This window comes from Coptis chinensis, chromosome 7 (genome assembly GCF_015680905.1).
Source record: "Coptis chinensis isolate HL-2020 chromosome 7, ASM1568090v1, whole genome shotgun sequence".
Lineage (NCBI taxonomy): Eukaryota > Viridiplantae > Streptophyta > Magnoliopsida > Ranunculales > Ranunculaceae > Coptis > Coptis chinensis.
The window spans coordinates 11028407-11046716 of NC_141462.1; the positions used below are offsets into that span (position 1 = coordinate 11028407).

Consider the following 18310-nt stretch of genomic DNA (forward strand, 5'->3'; position numbering starts at 1 on the left):
AAAGCAAACATGGGCCAGCAAATTGAATTTGCTGGTATGAGTAAACTAACAACAAAATATATATAATAATCTTTCAAATTAATAAATATAACATTACTAACCATTTCAACTTGGAAGACAATATAGTTATGTTTTCCAAAACGGCGTGTAGTTTCTTCCCAAGTAAGATTTCAATCCCAATATACATTTCCAAGCTAACTAACAACAGAAATACCACTTATTACATACAAATATGATAACTTAATTAAATATTGGTTTGATACACATTACCTTTAAGCCAGCACGTCGTCTCAAGGTAAGATATTTACGTTCCTGCATAAAAGATTAACAGATCCTACCCTCCTGCAAAAACAGAGTTAGACAGCACTATAAAAAAATTTATCTCAGCCAGTCAAATTTTCATTCATAATCAAACCTCATTTAAGACATTGAAGTCTAATTAATACAACATAGTTCGTCCCGCATATTCGGGAAAAACTACTTATCATACCACCTATATCAAGGGTAGTCATTCACATGACATCATTATGTCACAAAATTTCCAAGTGCATAACTATATATCTCAGACTATTACAAGTCATTAATGCTTTCATAATAACATATCATTTTAGAGTCATCCACAATCACAGAAAAGATCACAAGCATTCAATAATATTATTCCCAGTCACACTTCACATTCATAACCTCACACAAACCACCTCTATATTTCTTTGTAAGAAAGCATATACATCATAATACATAAATATTCATAAGCACTAACTCACTCATACGTAAAATTAATATTTCACTTTGTTTATTAATTATCTTGTTGACTCATTTATAAACAGACTCAACCCAACCTTTAGTTCCTACTCCACGATTTGCACTCCACACATTTGCTAAATCACACATACACGTGTGCCTCTCTCCCACCGAGTATCACTATATCACAGCCATCTCTAGGCTTTCCATACACATAATCACAGCCTCTTTGGCCATAAAATCTTAGGTCATTCATGGCACATTCAATGAATACCTTGGGTCATTCCCGCCACATTCAAGGAATACCCATCATAACACTAACGGGCCATTCATGGCACATTCAATGAATACCCTGAGTCATTCCGGCCACATTCAAGGAATACCCAACCCTACATTTGCGTACATTCAAGGAAGACGACCAACCCGCAAGGCGAATACCTTAGTTCCTCTCTAGGGCAGTCCAAACTATTGGGTCATTCATGGCACATTCAATGAATACCCATCTATATATCACATGACATCACAAGTCATAATATCTCATTACCAAATCCTGAGGCGTGGAGAGTTCTAAAGATGTGGGTGATACATTAAAACATTATTATCACTTATAATTATACTAGCATTACTCATGTCAAAACATACCACACATGCAAAGAGTCATTTTCGCGCGTCAAGGCAAATCAAGCACTTAAATATCATTGAATGTAAACAGACTTATAATCAAACAAATACAATTTACATAACCACACTCATAAACACAATATCGTAAACAAATAGTTCATTAGCCCAAATTCAAGTCCACACACACTAATCTCCAAAACAGATCCACATATATTAAAGTCTATATTCATATACAACTTCTGTTTCACACATATATATTTATGTAGTCTCAAAACAACAGTAATTTCTAACACAATCATATAGTTATCACACAAACTAATATATATATTATAGATATAGTGTAGTGTAGTGGCTGCACTTTTGCTCAAAGCTGCCTACGTATCCAAATCTTTCAAGATTGGAATCAAGCCTTCGTAGTTCTTACTAGCCACGTAGTCAATGCTATAATTTTCCTACATTCATCCAAATGACATGTAACTTAATTATTTAGAAACTAGGGTATGTAGACATAATTTTTCATGTAGAACTCGAAGTCCCAACCTCAGCCCATCTAGAAGAAAACTTAAATTGAAAACTCCTAATTTTTCAGCAAACTAGATTTCTGACAAACTATCTTCCGAATGACACAACACTTTCCACAGGTGTCCAAATGCATCGAGGCTTTTTGCGATGAAAAGCTAACACACAGAAATTACTTTCTTATGTTTTACAAAAATACTCAATTTCATTCTAAACATTCGATAACTAAGCTTGAACACAGTGCGCAGAAACTGACTTCTAACGCACTGTTTTGTGCCAGTCAAACTTCCAAACACCATAATTAATTCCATGGGCCTTGGAATGCGATGAGGCCAATTGGAATAGAAAGCAGACTTCCAAATCTTATTTTTTTATGTTTTATAAAAATTCTAACTCTCACCCTAACTATTTTAAAACTGGACTTGAACACAGTGCGCAGAAACTGATTTCTGACGCACTGTTTTCTGTCAACCAAATTTCCAGACCTTATATCTATCACCACAGACCTCGGAATGCGACGAGGACAATTGGGTTGGAAATCAGACACATAAAACTTATTTTTTCATGTTTTGGCGAGAGTTTGAATCTGACCCTAACTATGTGAAAACTCGATTCCAAACCAGACACAGACCGGATTTCTGAAATCAGAAAATTCTGATATGCCAACTTCCGAACACCGTAACCATATCCACAAATCTCGGAATGCAACGAGGTCGATTGGATTGGAAAGAAGACTCAGAAAACTCACTCTTTCATGTTTCGGTGAGCGTCTGAATCTGATTCTAACAAGGTTAAAATACGGTTCCAAAACAGACATAGATCCTGATTTTCTAAAGACAGATTTCCAACTGTGTAACTTATGGACGTCATAACTTTTCACATACACATTCAATTAGAGACTTGATGCATACAGACTAAGGACTCGTTGAACTTATCCTTTGATGTTTAGACGAAGTCCTCATAAAAAGGAGGTATACACTATCCCAGCTCTAAATTGAGGCAAATGTAATCGACAACAACTCTCCCGAACGAATCGGTATTTAACATTTACCAAAAAGAAATCTTAAGTATTTAAATCCATACTAATGACACCAAAACAATGAACTCAACGTATGCGCAACATCAATTTGTTTAGAACTCTTTCAAGATCAGTCCACTATTTACAAGCAAGGGGTAGAAAATACAAACATCAATATAAATCTAATGATCAATGATAGGCCAAACTCCAATTCATTTACCCACGTCACGAGAATTTGTAAGTACTTTCCACAGTAGACCAACACCAATATATTAAATTCCCATTCACTTTAAGTTCACTAACAACATACCTATTGCATATCGTATACAAAAATCCCTTAGAATCCATATAAAAAAAAAACAATAGGCTAACTACTCAAATTTATAGATTTTAAGAACATCTAATATACAAAAATGGGTATAGAAAAGAATGATTACTCACTTTCGGATATCTATCCGCTATCTATCAAGAAATTTCCAAAGAGAATCCTTCTTTCTCCTTTATGTGAAAAACTCTATTTTATTTTATTTTCTGTCTGTAAATTAAACTCTACGTGTGAACTCCTGTATAAAACCCTTTTTTTTTTCAAAAACCACTTAAAAATAGGGAATGGGGTTTATCCTCTTTACCTTATCTCTTTCTAATGTTTATCCTTTTTTTTTTTTTTTTTTTTAATTAAAAAAAATAAAAATAGAGGTGTTATAGTAAGCTTTTCTCTGAGTCATATACGAACTTTTAATCTGAAACGTGATTAAAGAGTACGTATAGTCTTTCTAGAGTCATGTCGAATCAAGCTGTGGACTACTTGGCATCCCTTTACAACTCTACTGAAGATAAGCTAGTTCATTTTGTACCCCTCTTGATTGTAAGATACACTCTATGGTGTAGAATGATATGATAGAGACAATGCACACTCATTTTGTTCATTAATTGCCAAAAAAAAAGATGAATATATTCTCATAGAAGAGTTGAATTTGTTAAGTGGTCAAGTTTTACTTTAAGGTTTTGATTTGCTGTCATTTTGTTGATTGTTGATAAGCTCAAGCAGGCACTATTGTCATTCAGCAGAATAAAGAGGGTGTGCCTGAAGCTGGGCCGAGTAAAAGTGCAACTCAGCAGGGCAGACTTTCATCATGTGCGATATGTTTGGATGCTCCAATAGAGGGGGCTTGCATCCCTTGTGGTCATATGCCTGGATGCATGTCTTGTTTGAGCAATATCGAAGTTAACTCCTGGGGTTGCCCAATTTGTCGTGCCAAGATACAGAAGGTTGTGAGGATTTACACTGTTTAAGCGGTCTTTTAAGATATAATTTTTTAGGTGAAGGGTCCTTTAAGATATGCCATATGCTGAAGCAGGTTCTTGAGTATTGTGGATCCTTGTGTAGCTATATATGTGTATATCCTCAACATACACTCGACCACTCGTGATTGTTGAGATTGTTTGCATTTTCCGTGTTCTGAAAACTACATCTAGCTGTGCTGGGCGCACCTTAGTCAATCACAGACACTGCCTATTGGCTGTATATCTCTACTAGCACAAGTAGCATCTCCTATAACTAATTTGGACTCTTAAATTCATCCGGATATTTTTCTTACGCATAATACCGCTAAATGAATAATTAAATCAAACACTTAAATACTATTAAAAATGATTATTTGGTCTTTTTACACCCATATAAATTCGTACTACCGATATTGTCTTCCAATTAAAGTATTAAAGTGTTGCTCAACACTGTTTAATAGTAGTAATCGGTCATTTATAAAAGCAAATCCACGCCATTTTGGGTGGAATCACCAGAGAGTGAGAATGGAGGTCTTTTTTTTTTTTTTTTTTTTTTTTTTTGAAATGGGGACGAGGGTGGAGAAAATCTGGTTTTGGGCTGTTATTATTTCCTTTGGGCTTTTCTTATTTGGTTGTGGGCTTTTTTTTTTTTTTTTGTTTTAGCATAAAATTTGTTTTCAAACGAGCCGACTTTTGTGATTGCAAATGGTGCTTCTGATGCGTCGGAAGTTTCTTTTATTGTCTCCTAGATTATCCATTTTGGTGTAGTGCTTGGAGCATCTCCAGTGGGGAGTGCAAGATTACACCTCCACCTAGGCTGCACTTTAGGATTTTACATCCCCACTCCACTCTAGTAATAAGCACCTTTCTTAGTGGATTTTTATTATAACAGACATTCTTAGTGTAGCATTAACGAAATTAGAATTTTTTAAAAATCCCATGTCTCAATGAATTTCTTTTGTGTATTGCCCTAGGTATTTTCTTCTTTTCAATTCCTTCATTATATTGCTTTATTGGCTTTTAATCAGCATCATGAGACTAATAAGTTATAATGTACAAGAGATTCCTGCTGCAGCTAAAACTTGAAATTCTTCATACTAACAAGCCTGCTCAGCAGGAGTTCTTTACCTCATGGTTGTTTTTGTTTGCTCAAGTTCTTCACCCCATGGTGCACAATACATTTGGAAAGTCAGTTTTTGTTCAAGCTAAGCTTGGAGTGACAGTAATAAATGGATATGTGAATCATAGGTCAGCTTATGAAAGAAGATTTGCAGGGTTCAGCAATGGAGCATGAATCTTTGAATGGTTTTAGTATGACAGGTGGAATGGGATGCATCAAAGAACAATGGAGCTTTCCTGGTGTCTGCCTAAACAAATTGAAATCAAAGTTCTAGATAACCTAGCTCGAGGAGGTCTTTGGGATAGTCTCAGAGAGATCATGTTGATTGCAATTAATATTTCTATGTATAAAGCCTCCTCCAAAAAAGCAGTTTTCCTCTTTAAGTCTAATAACGAGAAAGCTTTTGAAAACCCTATCGAAAGGAGGTGATCAATGCAATAATGAGTGTATATGATGCTTTTGTTTCGATTCCAACCGGAGGTGAAAATCACCTTACTACCGGTAACACCAATGGTTTAGAACGTATTTATAGAACTTTTACTCCGTAATATGGTTTATCGGGGATCAATGCAACAATGCAACATGGTATAATGTGCACATGTACTATTCTTTGTAATTATCCCATCAAGTATGTGGTTGATTTCTCTAATTAGTGGTGTTGTTTCTGAAGGAGCTTTGGGTTCCTTTAACAACAATCAGCTCTTTTTAAACTCTTATCCGAATTCCTGGGATACCATTCACTGATTAAATTCTTTGGTGATGCAGGAAGATTCAATTCACTTTAGGGGGGAACAATGAGAAGTGTGGAGCAAGGTTGCGTGTTGGTGTTGATTTTGAGAGCAATGAATTCAATAGCCATAGCTGAAGAGTGATATATAGGGCTGCCTTTAGATATTTATTTTTATACTATGTTGGCATTTAGTATGTTTGTTTTTCTTTATGAACTACAGTAACTACTATCACAATGCAACTCATTGCACAAAACTATGTGCATCTTTTAGTTGAGGCATTGTAGTGCAACGTTCGACAAATGTTTTTTCGTTATGACTCAATTCTTATGGATATATAACTTTCCAACAGCTCATTTTAATTTATACCGAAAAATTTGGTTATCTACAAAGTTCAAACATAAAAAAAGAGTCGGTCTTTATATATACTTGAGGTCTTTTAGGCCTTCGGGCGAAGAATTTTTTTTAAAGTACGTAGGATATAGAAAATGTGAATTTATTTAAATATTAATTTGCATGTTCGTAGGTCAATGAGATTGGAAAACTATATATCTTTAATACCAATTAAAGGTATTATATATATATATAGCTTTTTCATATTTCTTTTATGATTGCATGCGTATTCCTTTTTGTAGATCTACTGATTGGAGGAAGTAAATTTTCCCTTTGTAGTTAATTGGTTATGTTTTAAGTAATCTAATCTTAACTTTTCAATCTACAGTTGGACTTGAGATTTTTTAGCTAAATGACACTTTGTGCACATCCAACATATCAATAAATCACGGGGAAATGTAATTTTTACCTACATAGGAGGAGTGTCAAAGAGATCAATTTTGTACTAGGAACTCAAAGCAGTGGAGATGAGACTCGATATCTATGGGCAACCAAGCATCAATAAAGTCTCTGTCTGTTCAAACTCTCTTAGGAAAATTTAAATTCTCAAAAGTTCAGGAGGTGAACATTTATTCATAGTTTGATTTTTTTTGGCAAGCAAGACAACTAAATCTTAGCTATTCTTCATCAGGTATTCATGTTTTTCATGTCTCCTATAATGTTATGCCTTTCTTTGCCTTCTTCTTCATGATTGTTTTTTTTTCTCCACAAGTACTCAATCCATTACTTATAATCTTTTTGTAAAAAACCGGTATTTGCATTGCTAGCTTGAGATGGTTGAATTGTATGCATTCCTGCTTCTTTCGATATATATATCCATGGATACCCGGCCAACTTAATTTAAAGGGCAATTCAACTTCCCGCTCTTCCAATCTCTTCGTTCTTGTTTATCAATAAAGAAAAGGCTATCAAGGTAGCATACTTGAAATCCTGTCATATCGGTCAAACGATTGCTCTGTAAACTAATCTTCCTGATGCATTTCAGCCCACACAAGTTAACTGTTCGTATACGATTCCATCCAAGCCACAGCTCTTGTAAATTTGTTAAATTGTGCAAGTTCTCCATTACCTGGGAAAGGATAGAATTCAACATGGAGTTGTAAGGGTAAATTCAAATCTTTCTGTTCCAAACTAGATGAATTAAAATCTTGGAGAGTCTCAACAAACAAATTAAAATCAAAAGTAATGTTTACCCTTAATCTGTTGGAACCAAGTTCAAGAATATGCAGATTGTACAAGTGGTCAAGCTCCTCCATCTTTGTCACTTCATTCTTAGAAACATGGAGTTCTTTGAGGGTGCTTGAGACCTTTGAGACACCATTTAAGGACGGTATCTCGTTGTAAGATACATCAAACACCAGAAGACTTTTGAAAATGCTGACATCAGGCATTTTCATTAGTTTGTTATCCCTGAACACTAGTTCCTGCAGAAAAAGCAGTCTCAATTAGAAATGCAACTACTACAGAAGAATGAAGCCATTCACTTTGCATACTAGTGGTGAAACGAGCCAAAATGTAACATCATATCACGAATCACAATGTTTATTTTGAATAAAATAGCAATTCCTAGTCAATTAACACTTTCGTAAACAGTAAGTTTGTCCTAAAAGTTTTACATGCTTTGCTGTGTATATATCGACCAGCCTGATGAGTGAGATAATGAAACCTATTCCCACATTAAATAACTTCATAAATGTATTATATAGGTATACAACAGAAAGCAGCCATAAACACAAACTGAGAACACGTTCGAGTGTCAAAGAGACAATATCAGCCCTTCTAATTCATTTTCACCAAATTGCAACACCACACATGTGAACTCATTTTCACAATGCATCAACATTATTTACCTTTTAAAAGAATGCACACTACCAGATATGCATTCAATGAAGAGCTCCACTTTCTAAGCACCTCTTGTTTACCCATCTTGAAAGACAGAACAGGATCATACGTAGTGAATCCCTAGAACAAACAGTTGGACACTCTAATACAATGCCACATTCATAGGGATACATTTACTAGCTGTAATCGGAGAGCCTTGCTACAAACTTGCTCTTATTATGATTCATAATCATTAATAGAGATAAAAACAAAAAATCAAACAAAACACAAACAAATGAACAAAGTTCACGAGGCTAAGTCACAGTACTAATTTATAAAATTCTTGGTGAAAATACAGTATATTAGAAAGAACAAACCTGTACAAGCCTCATAAGTGTATCACGAACTTTATCTCTTGTAATGCCTAGTCCATTAATTGGAGTAGTTGGCGTGGAAGAAGATGTTGATGGTATCATATATGTAGACAAAGGAGGTTGCATAAGAAATACTGACGGCTTTACAAGATTAGTGACACGGTTGCTAATGATGCTTGTCTCAGAAAAATTGGGGAAGGGCAATGATGGTCCAGACCAAGGCGAAGGTGCATACGGTAATTCCAGGGCTGGTACAGTGGTGGGTACATTTGGTGAACGGAATGACGGAGGGATTACTGCAGGAGGCTGGTATTGTCCAGGGTTTGCTGCATTCGAAGCGTTTGTTATACTGGTAGCTGTCTGCAAAAACGTGACCACAAGAAAAGTCAGGGAGCCATAGAGGTCACAGAGTAAAACAGAGAAATTACCAATGACAGGCAGCTATACACAATATGGTTGACAATAACGATGACGATCATAAAGTTTTCAAGCAAACCTCAAGGTAAAATGACACAGCAATTTGTCTCTAACACCGTCTCATAAAAACAAAAAAATATATATAAAGAAAAGAAGAAGATGGGGATAGAGTATTAAGATCATTTACATTAAAAAATTTAAGAAAAGAAGAATCCTCCGGAGCGTTCGCTATGTTAGGTTCAATTGAATTTGAAGATGGTGATTCCAGCAGGACCTCCATCACATTTTTCCCGACTGTTTCCGATTCCTCAAAATCGCTGCCAAGAAATATTAGTATGTAAAGCAGATGAGATTCGTTAAATATTTGGTCCACGTATCAAAAAGAGTTGAATTAAGAAAACTAATACACAAGTCTCCACCTTAGCAACCTAAAGCGTGGGACAAGGATGCCGCTTGAGCACTCAAGTCGCGCTGTCCCGTTTTTAATTCGAAAACGTGTACAAAGCGCGTTTACCAAAATTTATGAGCGCGCTCTCCCATTTTACAAAACGTTTTGCTGTTCTCATGCTCTTAGGTGTCATCACATGTCTCAATTTAGCAGACTATTAATACCAGACCACATGGTTTATTGGTTTTGATGCAAAAGTCATTACTTTTTGAGAATGTCAAGCAACAAAATGTTTGATCAACACGGCAAGCACTCAACTAACAATGAATTTACGATTTAAAAGTTGAGTTTGACTAATGAGTATACTACAACTAGGGCCATCTACAACACTAGAATTTTCACTTAAATCATTACATTTCTTATTAAAAAAATAAAAGAAAAATACAACAAGTAAAACCTCTTTAAGTATTCCTTTTGATTTTTCTCCATATAATGTGTTGTATATATACACTTTTATATACACACATGCACGCTCTAAGAGCGCTCTGAATAAAGGTAAAATTTTATGTAAGGCGCTTTAGCGCTCACGCTTTCGCTTCCGTGCTTACGCGTTGCATTTTGGTTGCTAAGGTCTCCACCCATAAACTATATCATGTATTCCAATAGAAAGGTTCAAATAACAAAAACTAAAAAGACCAGCTAAGAACATGAGTCGTATACGAATACTACAAATTAGTTGAGGAGCATGTTGAAGTGGCAGAATCTAATATTACCTCTTAGTTGAACATACTTCCAGCTTTGGAGGGACCTTAGAGTAGGCACTGAGTATCCTGATAGAAGAAACATACGGCTTAAAGACCAATAAAAGAGGAATCACTGATTTCGTATCTCAGACATATAGTTATGTTCTAAATGCAACACAAAAGAACCCGTTGATTTGTTTCCGGAAATGAGATCATAAGATACAACCTGAGCACTGAGCTGATGTAGGCATATGTAGTGATTGTGGCCAAAATTGTCTAAGAATGTCCACCAGAATCCATAATTTGTCTTCTTTATTTGCAAGTAACTAGTCTATTCAAATGTAGACGTTAAGAGTCGGAAAGGAAAATGTCAACAAAATCTCAAGTGCTTGGTTCAATAAGTAAAATCTCCGGATATTTCATTTCATTGAAATTTTTTACGTAGGGCGAAAAGATAGAAACAAGGCTATGGTACACGCACAAAGCATCATTAAAACTTATGGCTATGTAGTGGAGGCTCTAAATATCCTTTCAGTTCATTTGATGTACGACTACTCAGTACATAATGACCCCAAAAAGAACAAAACACGCATAACAATATACCTACTGAATAAATCTTCAACAGCTTCACCATCAGATGAATTGTAAAACCATATCCCATTAACTTCTTGGCCGGGCAGCATTCTTACATGACCGGCTGTGATCAATATCTCTTCAATTGATGGGTCGATTCCAATATATTCTTTGAGACTTCACCTCGACACCGTCACTAGCACTTGTGGCTGCCAGAATATGCGTCCCATACTTGAACAAGCCCATCAAAACTTCCAGAAGCAAGCAATTTCCCATCAAACTTATTAAACTGGTAATGGAGTTTGAATGACCTGCATAAAACAAATGGAGGTTTACAAAAAAAAACCAGAGACTTGAAAAAGTAAAAAAAATGGGTGGAGCCCCTTCACCGAGAAGGGGGTGGTAGTGCCTCGATGACAGGGGGGGTTCAGCCTCAGTGAGGGGTCGTGTTTCCCCTGCCATGTCCTCAGCAGGAAGTGGGGTGGTGGGTGGAAGGTGCCTCGTGGGCATCTGTTTCTGGTATCAAACTTATTAAATACGTAATAAACACTGTATAAAAAGACGATGTGGGACTAAAACATGTTTTTTTTTATAACTGCCAAAATATAATTCCAATCTCTAATTCACCTTTCTTCTCCATTGTCGATTCACTATTGAATAATCACGCTTTGCGAAATCTCCATTCTCGAATTTGAGGATCAACAAATCTCCATCCTCAATTTGGGTGGAATCGCCAGAGAGAGTGAGAGTGGAGGTCTCTTTTTTCTTTTCTTTTTTCTGTTTTTGAGAAATGGGGACGAGGGCGGAGGAAATCTGGTTTTGGGCTTTTCTTATTTGGTTGTGGGCTTTTCTTTGTTTTAACGCAAATATTGTTTTCAAACGAGGCGACTTTTGTGATTGAAAATGGCTTAACACGCCGCCTTTTTATGGTGTCTTAGATTATCCATTTTACACCTCCACTAGGCTGCACTTTTGGATTTTACATCCCACTTCACTCTAGTATACGGTATGAATAATTATTACATACTTGAATGTCTCCAATGGAGAAAATATACAAATTTCGATATTAGAAACTCGGACGTCATTCAAACGAGGCGACTTTTGTGATTGAAAATGGCGCGAACACGCGTCTTTTATGGTATAAAGACTTAATTAGAATTCAACTACTCGACACAAAGAGCAATGTGAGAGTAATGTGTGATGTAAAATTTCTAATATCATTATACTATCATTTCCCAAGCAAATCAAACAAGACATGGTATAAAGGGTTGAACTTTGCTTGTTCGAATTTAAAAGGAAACTACTCATGTAAGAATTGATTTAAACTAATAGTGACAAATACTAAATCAATGAATTGCAATAGATGATTAATGGAAAATGAAGCTAGATTATAAAAAACAACTAACTTTATTAATCTAATGAAAAGTAACAATGATTCAATAATCTATATTAAAACAAGGTATGAAAACTAATTAATTAATGGGATAAAACTCAAAACTAGATCTAGATCTATCTTTTTCTAACCCTAAACTCCATTAACATTAGCTTCCTAACCTAACTACCTACCATTAACAAAGAGCTAAGCTTTTGTTTTTATACTTTCAGATCCAAAAATCGTGCATGGGCTTGGAGCCATGTTTTGGGCAAGAGAATCAGGCCCAAAACCCAATTCTTTCCGTCCAAAAAGGCTTCTTCAGCTGCAGTTGGCTTCAATAGACTTTTCGTCCACTTCTGCTCCTCTGATGGAGTCAAAACTTAAACCATTGGAAAGCTCTTTCCGAGCCGGTCGTTTTGACATAAGGTAGGCCCAATTATGAGGTCTGAGTCCAAAGATATGGTCTTCGAAGTTCTCACGACTTTGTGCATCAAGTTTACGCGACGCGTGGACTTTGACTTTTCATCTTTTGACCGGGCTTTACAGAGGCTTTGTCTTCTTGAAAATTGGCCTTTAATCACGAACTCCTTAGCAACCGACCTTTGCTCCTTTATCTCGCTAAAAGTGGCACATTTCTCGCACATAATGGACTTTGAAGCCCCAAATGCATAAAACACGTGTCGGTATTAACTCTTACTTATTATTCACATAATCGGTCTAAAAGTCACGATTGTTAAGGGGTTAAAACTACGGTTTTGGGCTCTTATGAAACCACCCCAAACAAAGATTTTGCTTGTCCTCAAGCAAATATGAGAAATTAGAATAAGTGACCAAAATGGAGTTCTAACTACTCGTTTATTTGAGTCGCGATTGCATTTTCCATATCTAATATAAGGCCTTAAACCACTAGGAATTCCCTAGTGGGCGAAGTTATAGCCTCGTGAGAGTTTTCCGATGAAGGTACTCACAAACTTCATCTATACTACAACGACTAAGAAATAAAACTATTGTTTCCTCATTCATGTCTCAACTATCTATACATCTCACTTAGCAAATGAATAAGAATAACCAAGTAAAAACCTAAGCTAATATATGCATAATAATCAATCATCTATGATACAAATATATATACTATGAGTAATACTATGAAATGCCTAGTAGGTTCGTTTACAAAACTTCGGAATAAGCGTCCTTAAGTAGGTCCTCACATAAATGTCAAGACAAAACCACTCGATTATTCCGCTCAAGTTTATTTACTCCAAGATGCAAATGGCACACTTTTACCTTACAATCTCAATGACAAACAAGGAAAGCGAGTCGATCAAACACATCCGCCCCCACTTACTATCACACTAACTTATTTCTAATTGAGATAGAGGTCTTTATTAGGTGTTGCATGGGATTAGGATATGGTTTAAGAAGGAAGGAAATGGATATTCAAAAAGACAAGTCCGAGATAATAGAGTCTTCATATTATGTAACTTAGAAAAACTTTGTTATTTTCTTTTGCTTCTATACTTTGTTTCCATCCTTAGCCATATTTTTTTCTTTTCTTTCTTTAGCTTTTGACTCCTTTTATTCTATTTTTGGAGTTTTATTTTTTTTTTTTTTTTTTTTTCCTTGGATGGAAACTTCTTTTCTTTTTCAAGCAACTAACTAATTTTTGTTTACACATGTTTTTCTCTTTCTTTTCTTCACTCATTCTATTCTCGGACTTATTCTAGATTGGGTAAGTTGACTTTTTATTTTGTTTTGTTTTTTGTAATGGGATAAAGGAATTGTGGTTTATGGAAGGCTAAAGAAAGGCTCGAGGGGCTTACTAGTGGAAAATAATTCATAGGTTTGAATTTCGCTATATCGATCCAAAGAGGCTTAAATTCTCGCTTGGATATGGCATAGTGATCAAGCAAGTGGGCGTGTGATTTTTCTATCCGATTTTACTTCTCCTTGTGTCATTTCTCAAATGTTTATTTCATATAAAGGCTTTAGGCTATTCTCTCCGCAGGATTTGTAGAATAAGTACTCTAGCCTAGATTTCAGAAACTTACTTCTAACAATCATAAATACTCATGTAATATATTTATAGATAGATGCAAAGATTATTACCTACATATTAACCTAAGTTTCTAACAATTATTCTGATGCAAAAGCTACGTGAGCCTTCTAGATTGTTAAAAGCATAGAGAAAGAAAACAATACCAATATTCCTAAGTGTATAGCATAAGCTTATTTATTTATATTTTTGAAATTTTTAACTTGAAAACAAATGCATATTATACATATCTATATCCTAACAGATGCCTTAATTACACGTGTTTCTATGCCCCCCCCCCCCAAACAAGAAGCATGCTTTGTCCTCAAAGCATTTAAATAAATAGGGTAGAAAAATACCATGGAAACGCGTGAAATTCTGGAACATCTACAAAACAAGGTTAGAACCTACTAATATAGGAAATAAAAATACTGATGCAACTCTATAAGAGTTCCATCCATTATGGGGTTAACAAGAAATAAATTGCTTGGGACATAAGCGCATTAATTAAAACTAAAACTTACCTCCACTCCAAATTTTCATTCGTCATCCTCCTCTTCTATAAAGAAGTGAGGTTCCTTCACGTCTGCCATGCCATGATAATTTGCCATGCTTCACGCCATTTATCATCTATGATTGCTAACCTATTAAGCCACCACTTGGTCGGATGGGGTGTAAGGTGCAACCTTGATGAGGTTGTATCCTCCACCCTTGCCAAGTCATTGCGATCGAAGATCGGATAATACAATTGGTGGGTCTCACAATTTCGATTCCCAACCCAATCCGTGAAACGGGCACAAAAAATAGGGAAGAAACATAGCATAATAATACAAACTAAAAAAAGGCATAAGAAGATACTTATGCCTCATGCTATGGGCTCATGCTAAACTAGACATCAAGGTTAAGGAAGGTCATGGCACATACATCCCGCGGCTAAAGCAAGGAAGACGCTACAAAGTGGCATCATTCACGTAAGAAAAAACGCCATTCCCTAAAATATTTAGCATGATCCAAAACATAACAGTTCCTATGTTCATGGGCCGTTACCAAGACGTTATATTCCCCTTGTCCTCGATACGAAAAATGCCGCCCCATAAGCCTCATGCAAAAGTCATAAGTGTAGACATGCATATTATCTACCCAATAGCATCATGGGTCTTGTATTTCAAATGGGCATGGCAAGTCCAAGAACAAATGCTAGCAAGAACCATAAGCGGTTCCCGGCTTTCACGTGTGTGATCACCTCGCTGAAACCAAGCATCATAAGTAGTGCTTTGAAACAAATCTTCAAAAGATTGTTCCGTATTATTGTAGGAGATGTCATCTCAAAACTACGCCTCGAACAATGCAAATCACCCGAACAACCCGTAGAAAACCGGAAATTTCCTCGGTTCACGGAAGTCGTATGCTAGCGCGCTCCACTTGAAGCGCAGTCGCCTCAAGTTTTTTGACTTACAGTGTTTTGGGCGTGAGTCGCACTCAACTTGGGCGGTGCACTCGATTAAAAATTTCAGAAAATGGCTAGGGCGCGCTTAGCAGTTCGCCCGGTGGTAGTCGATTTGTGAAAATGGTGAAGAACAACGGAAACGTGGGAGTGAAAGGTGAGATGGAAGTTAGGTGTAGTGTGGGTTGTGAGTGTAGAATGAATGAAGTTTTTATAGGTTTTGAATTGTTAAAAATCGAATCGGTAGGTTGCCAAAAGCTTTAAGGCAATTTCCGAAACAATAAAATTTCGAACCCGAAAACGAAACAACTCATATTCTTGATTCTATAACAACCCTAATATCTTTTATAATTTGGATTTAGACTAGTAACTTCTAAACTCTCTTAGATTTCATCCTACCACCACATCTAATCATAGGTATGCCAATTACGACAATATTCTCAACCTTCACTCCAAAACAAACTCTAAAATGGAGGATCTTCTACAAATCATGATAGAATAAATAATACCACCCGCAAACAATTCGGGAAGGTGGGATTAACAATAAAATCCATGCACAATTTGAAAAGAACAACATTATATTAAAATTCAAATTCAAATTCAAATAACATTTAACTACCAAATTCAAAGTTAACTACGGAATTTAACAACGTAACATCCTATCTACTAAAAATAATAAAAAATAACATCAAAACAACAAACAAGAAGAAATCTAGCTACTCTTAAAGGGAGCGAGGTGGGGATAAGAATAGGAAGTTTAGTGATCAAGCATGTAAAAACCAAACACCCCACCCCCAAACAAATTTTTGAAAACAGGTTTGTAAGTTTTCAAAAATTTGTTTTAAAACGTGGGTCTTTTAAAGTCAGATTCCCTAGACTTAAAGTGATATATATGTATTTACATGCAGTTTCCCATATATCAATAATCTAAACAATTGTGGATCTTTCCATAAATAGTTAACATGGAATGCACTACCAAAAGAATCAAGCTCCAAAACTTTCTACTTACGCAACTTAGTTGAATAAGAAGGTGTCCAAGTGAATGATCGTGGAGTAAATGAATGGTTTTGGAAAATACTTGAATGTGGATAAGTGTTAGAAGAAAAGGGTGGGAAGAATGATTGGATTTTATGAGGGATTAACTTAGGTGGATGATGGTAGGGTGGTGCTCTAGGTAGTGCTTGAGAAGGTGGATCATCACAAGCTCTTAGGAACTCGTCGAATTCCTCATCTAGGTTGTTCGCATCCATATAATTATGGTATTCATCTCCATCTTTGAGGAATTCATCTATCTCGCCTATTGTGAGGTTTAGTCCATCTCTTCTATGGTCGAAAGTAGGGTTGAAAATTTTTTCTCTAGTTCGGTTATGTTCAAAGAGTCAAAATGTGATCTTTGTCTTCTTCCATAAGAGGATATGTACTAGTGTAGGATCGACATCGCCTAAGCACTAATGTGATATACAAAACTCTCAATAGACTTAACTTCACCTTCTACAGGAAAATCTAGTTGTTCATGCGGTGTTTTATCCCTATACCTAATATGAGTGGGAACATATTTGTTAACCGCTTTGCTTTATCTTTTATCACTTTCCAACTAGGTTTCCATATCGAACCTCTACAGTGTGTAAGGTCTTCAATTTCTATGATGTATTTGGTATGGTATCATTTATAGTTTGCGGGTGATCTTTAGGCATAGTCACTTGGTTATCAACTACTCTCCCCGAACGGCGGTAGTGACTTTTGTGTAGTAGGTCCCCTTGGTTTATATTACCATTACAATCAATACTTTTTATTTCGGCGGTGTTTGTTAACTTAGGATTAGGCAATTGCTTGACTTGGAAACACGCCCGGTTTGGTTATTATTTTGGTTAGAAGATATGTCAATAACCTTTTGGCACAAAGATCGCATCATTTGCATCGTTTGTTTCATCATATTAGAGTTTTGATCATCTTGATCTTTCGGTTTTGTTGCATAATTTGATTTTGTTTCTCTAACAAGGTCACTACTACTTTGTCCGTAGATGGTTTGTATTGGAATTAAAGCTTGTTGGCGCTCATGTCTTGATGTTGATAGTTCGGGTTATGGGTACTAAACCTCTATTCGGGTCACCTAAGTTCCTTGTCCTTGATGTTGAAGTTAACTAGTTGAAGTGTGATGGTTGTGGTGGTGTTTGTGCATAGACAAGAGGACAATAGAAGTCGGAATGCTCAAGACTACAAATGCATTAATTACAACGAGTAGAGTTAATGTTCATGACCGGAGTGGGTTGTTGTTGAATAGAGATGGCATCTACCTTTTTAGTGAGGGCATCGATAAGAGTTTTAAGCCCGGGATCATGTTTAACCTCAAGAGAGAAGGAGAGGAGCCGGGAGGAATCGCTTCTCCCCAATTGTTGTTCTTCTTAGATTGATCTTCTAAGAATTTATAAGCCTCCAAGGCTCTTTTTACTAAGAAAACTACCCCCTACCATGATATCTAGAACCTCCTTATGGTAATGTGAAAGCCCCTTGAATAAAGCACGAACAAACGTGTCTTTCGCAAGATTATGATCTGGGCATTCAATGAAGATCGATGAAACGATTCCGTGCCTCTCAAAAAGGATTCATGAGGATTATAGTGGAAGAAATGAATCCCGTGAAGCATTTCATCCGTCTTCAATGGTGGGTAAAAAACTGTTCCATGAACAATTGAACAAGTTGAGCCCATGAGTCCATGAGT

General features: G+C 36.1%; 1 protein-coding gene across 7 annotated transcripts in view; it reads right to left on the minus strand.

The window, feature by feature from the left end:
- LOC147485977 (uncharacterized) overlaps nt 1–11582 on the minus strand; it is a 34662-nt gene extending 23080 nt beyond the window's left edge. For 3 of the 7 annotated variants that reach the window (XM_086572108.1, XM_086572110.1, XM_086572109.1), the window contains exons 1-6: nt 10771–10917; nt 10198–10254; nt 9224–9353; nt 8623–8979; nt 7618–7848; nt 7347–7493 (exon numbers count right to left, since the gene is read on the minus strand). In XM_086572108.1, the coding sequence (XP_086428234.1) occupies nt 7347–7493; nt 7618–7848; nt 8623–8979; nt 9224–9353; nt 10198–10254; nt 10771–10850 (1002 nt within the window). In that variant the 5' untranslated portion in view covers nt 10851–10917. Of the gene's footprint in view, nt 1–7346; nt 7494–7617; nt 7849–8274; nt 8351–8622; nt 8980–9223; nt 9354–10197; nt 10255–10770; nt 10948–11367 lie in introns of those variants that run through there. The other 4 variants (XM_086572112.1, XM_086572111.1, XM_086572113.1 and 1 more) reach the window with 4 other exon arrangements.
- Between the last annotated feature and the right edge of the window lie 6728 nt (nt 11583–18310).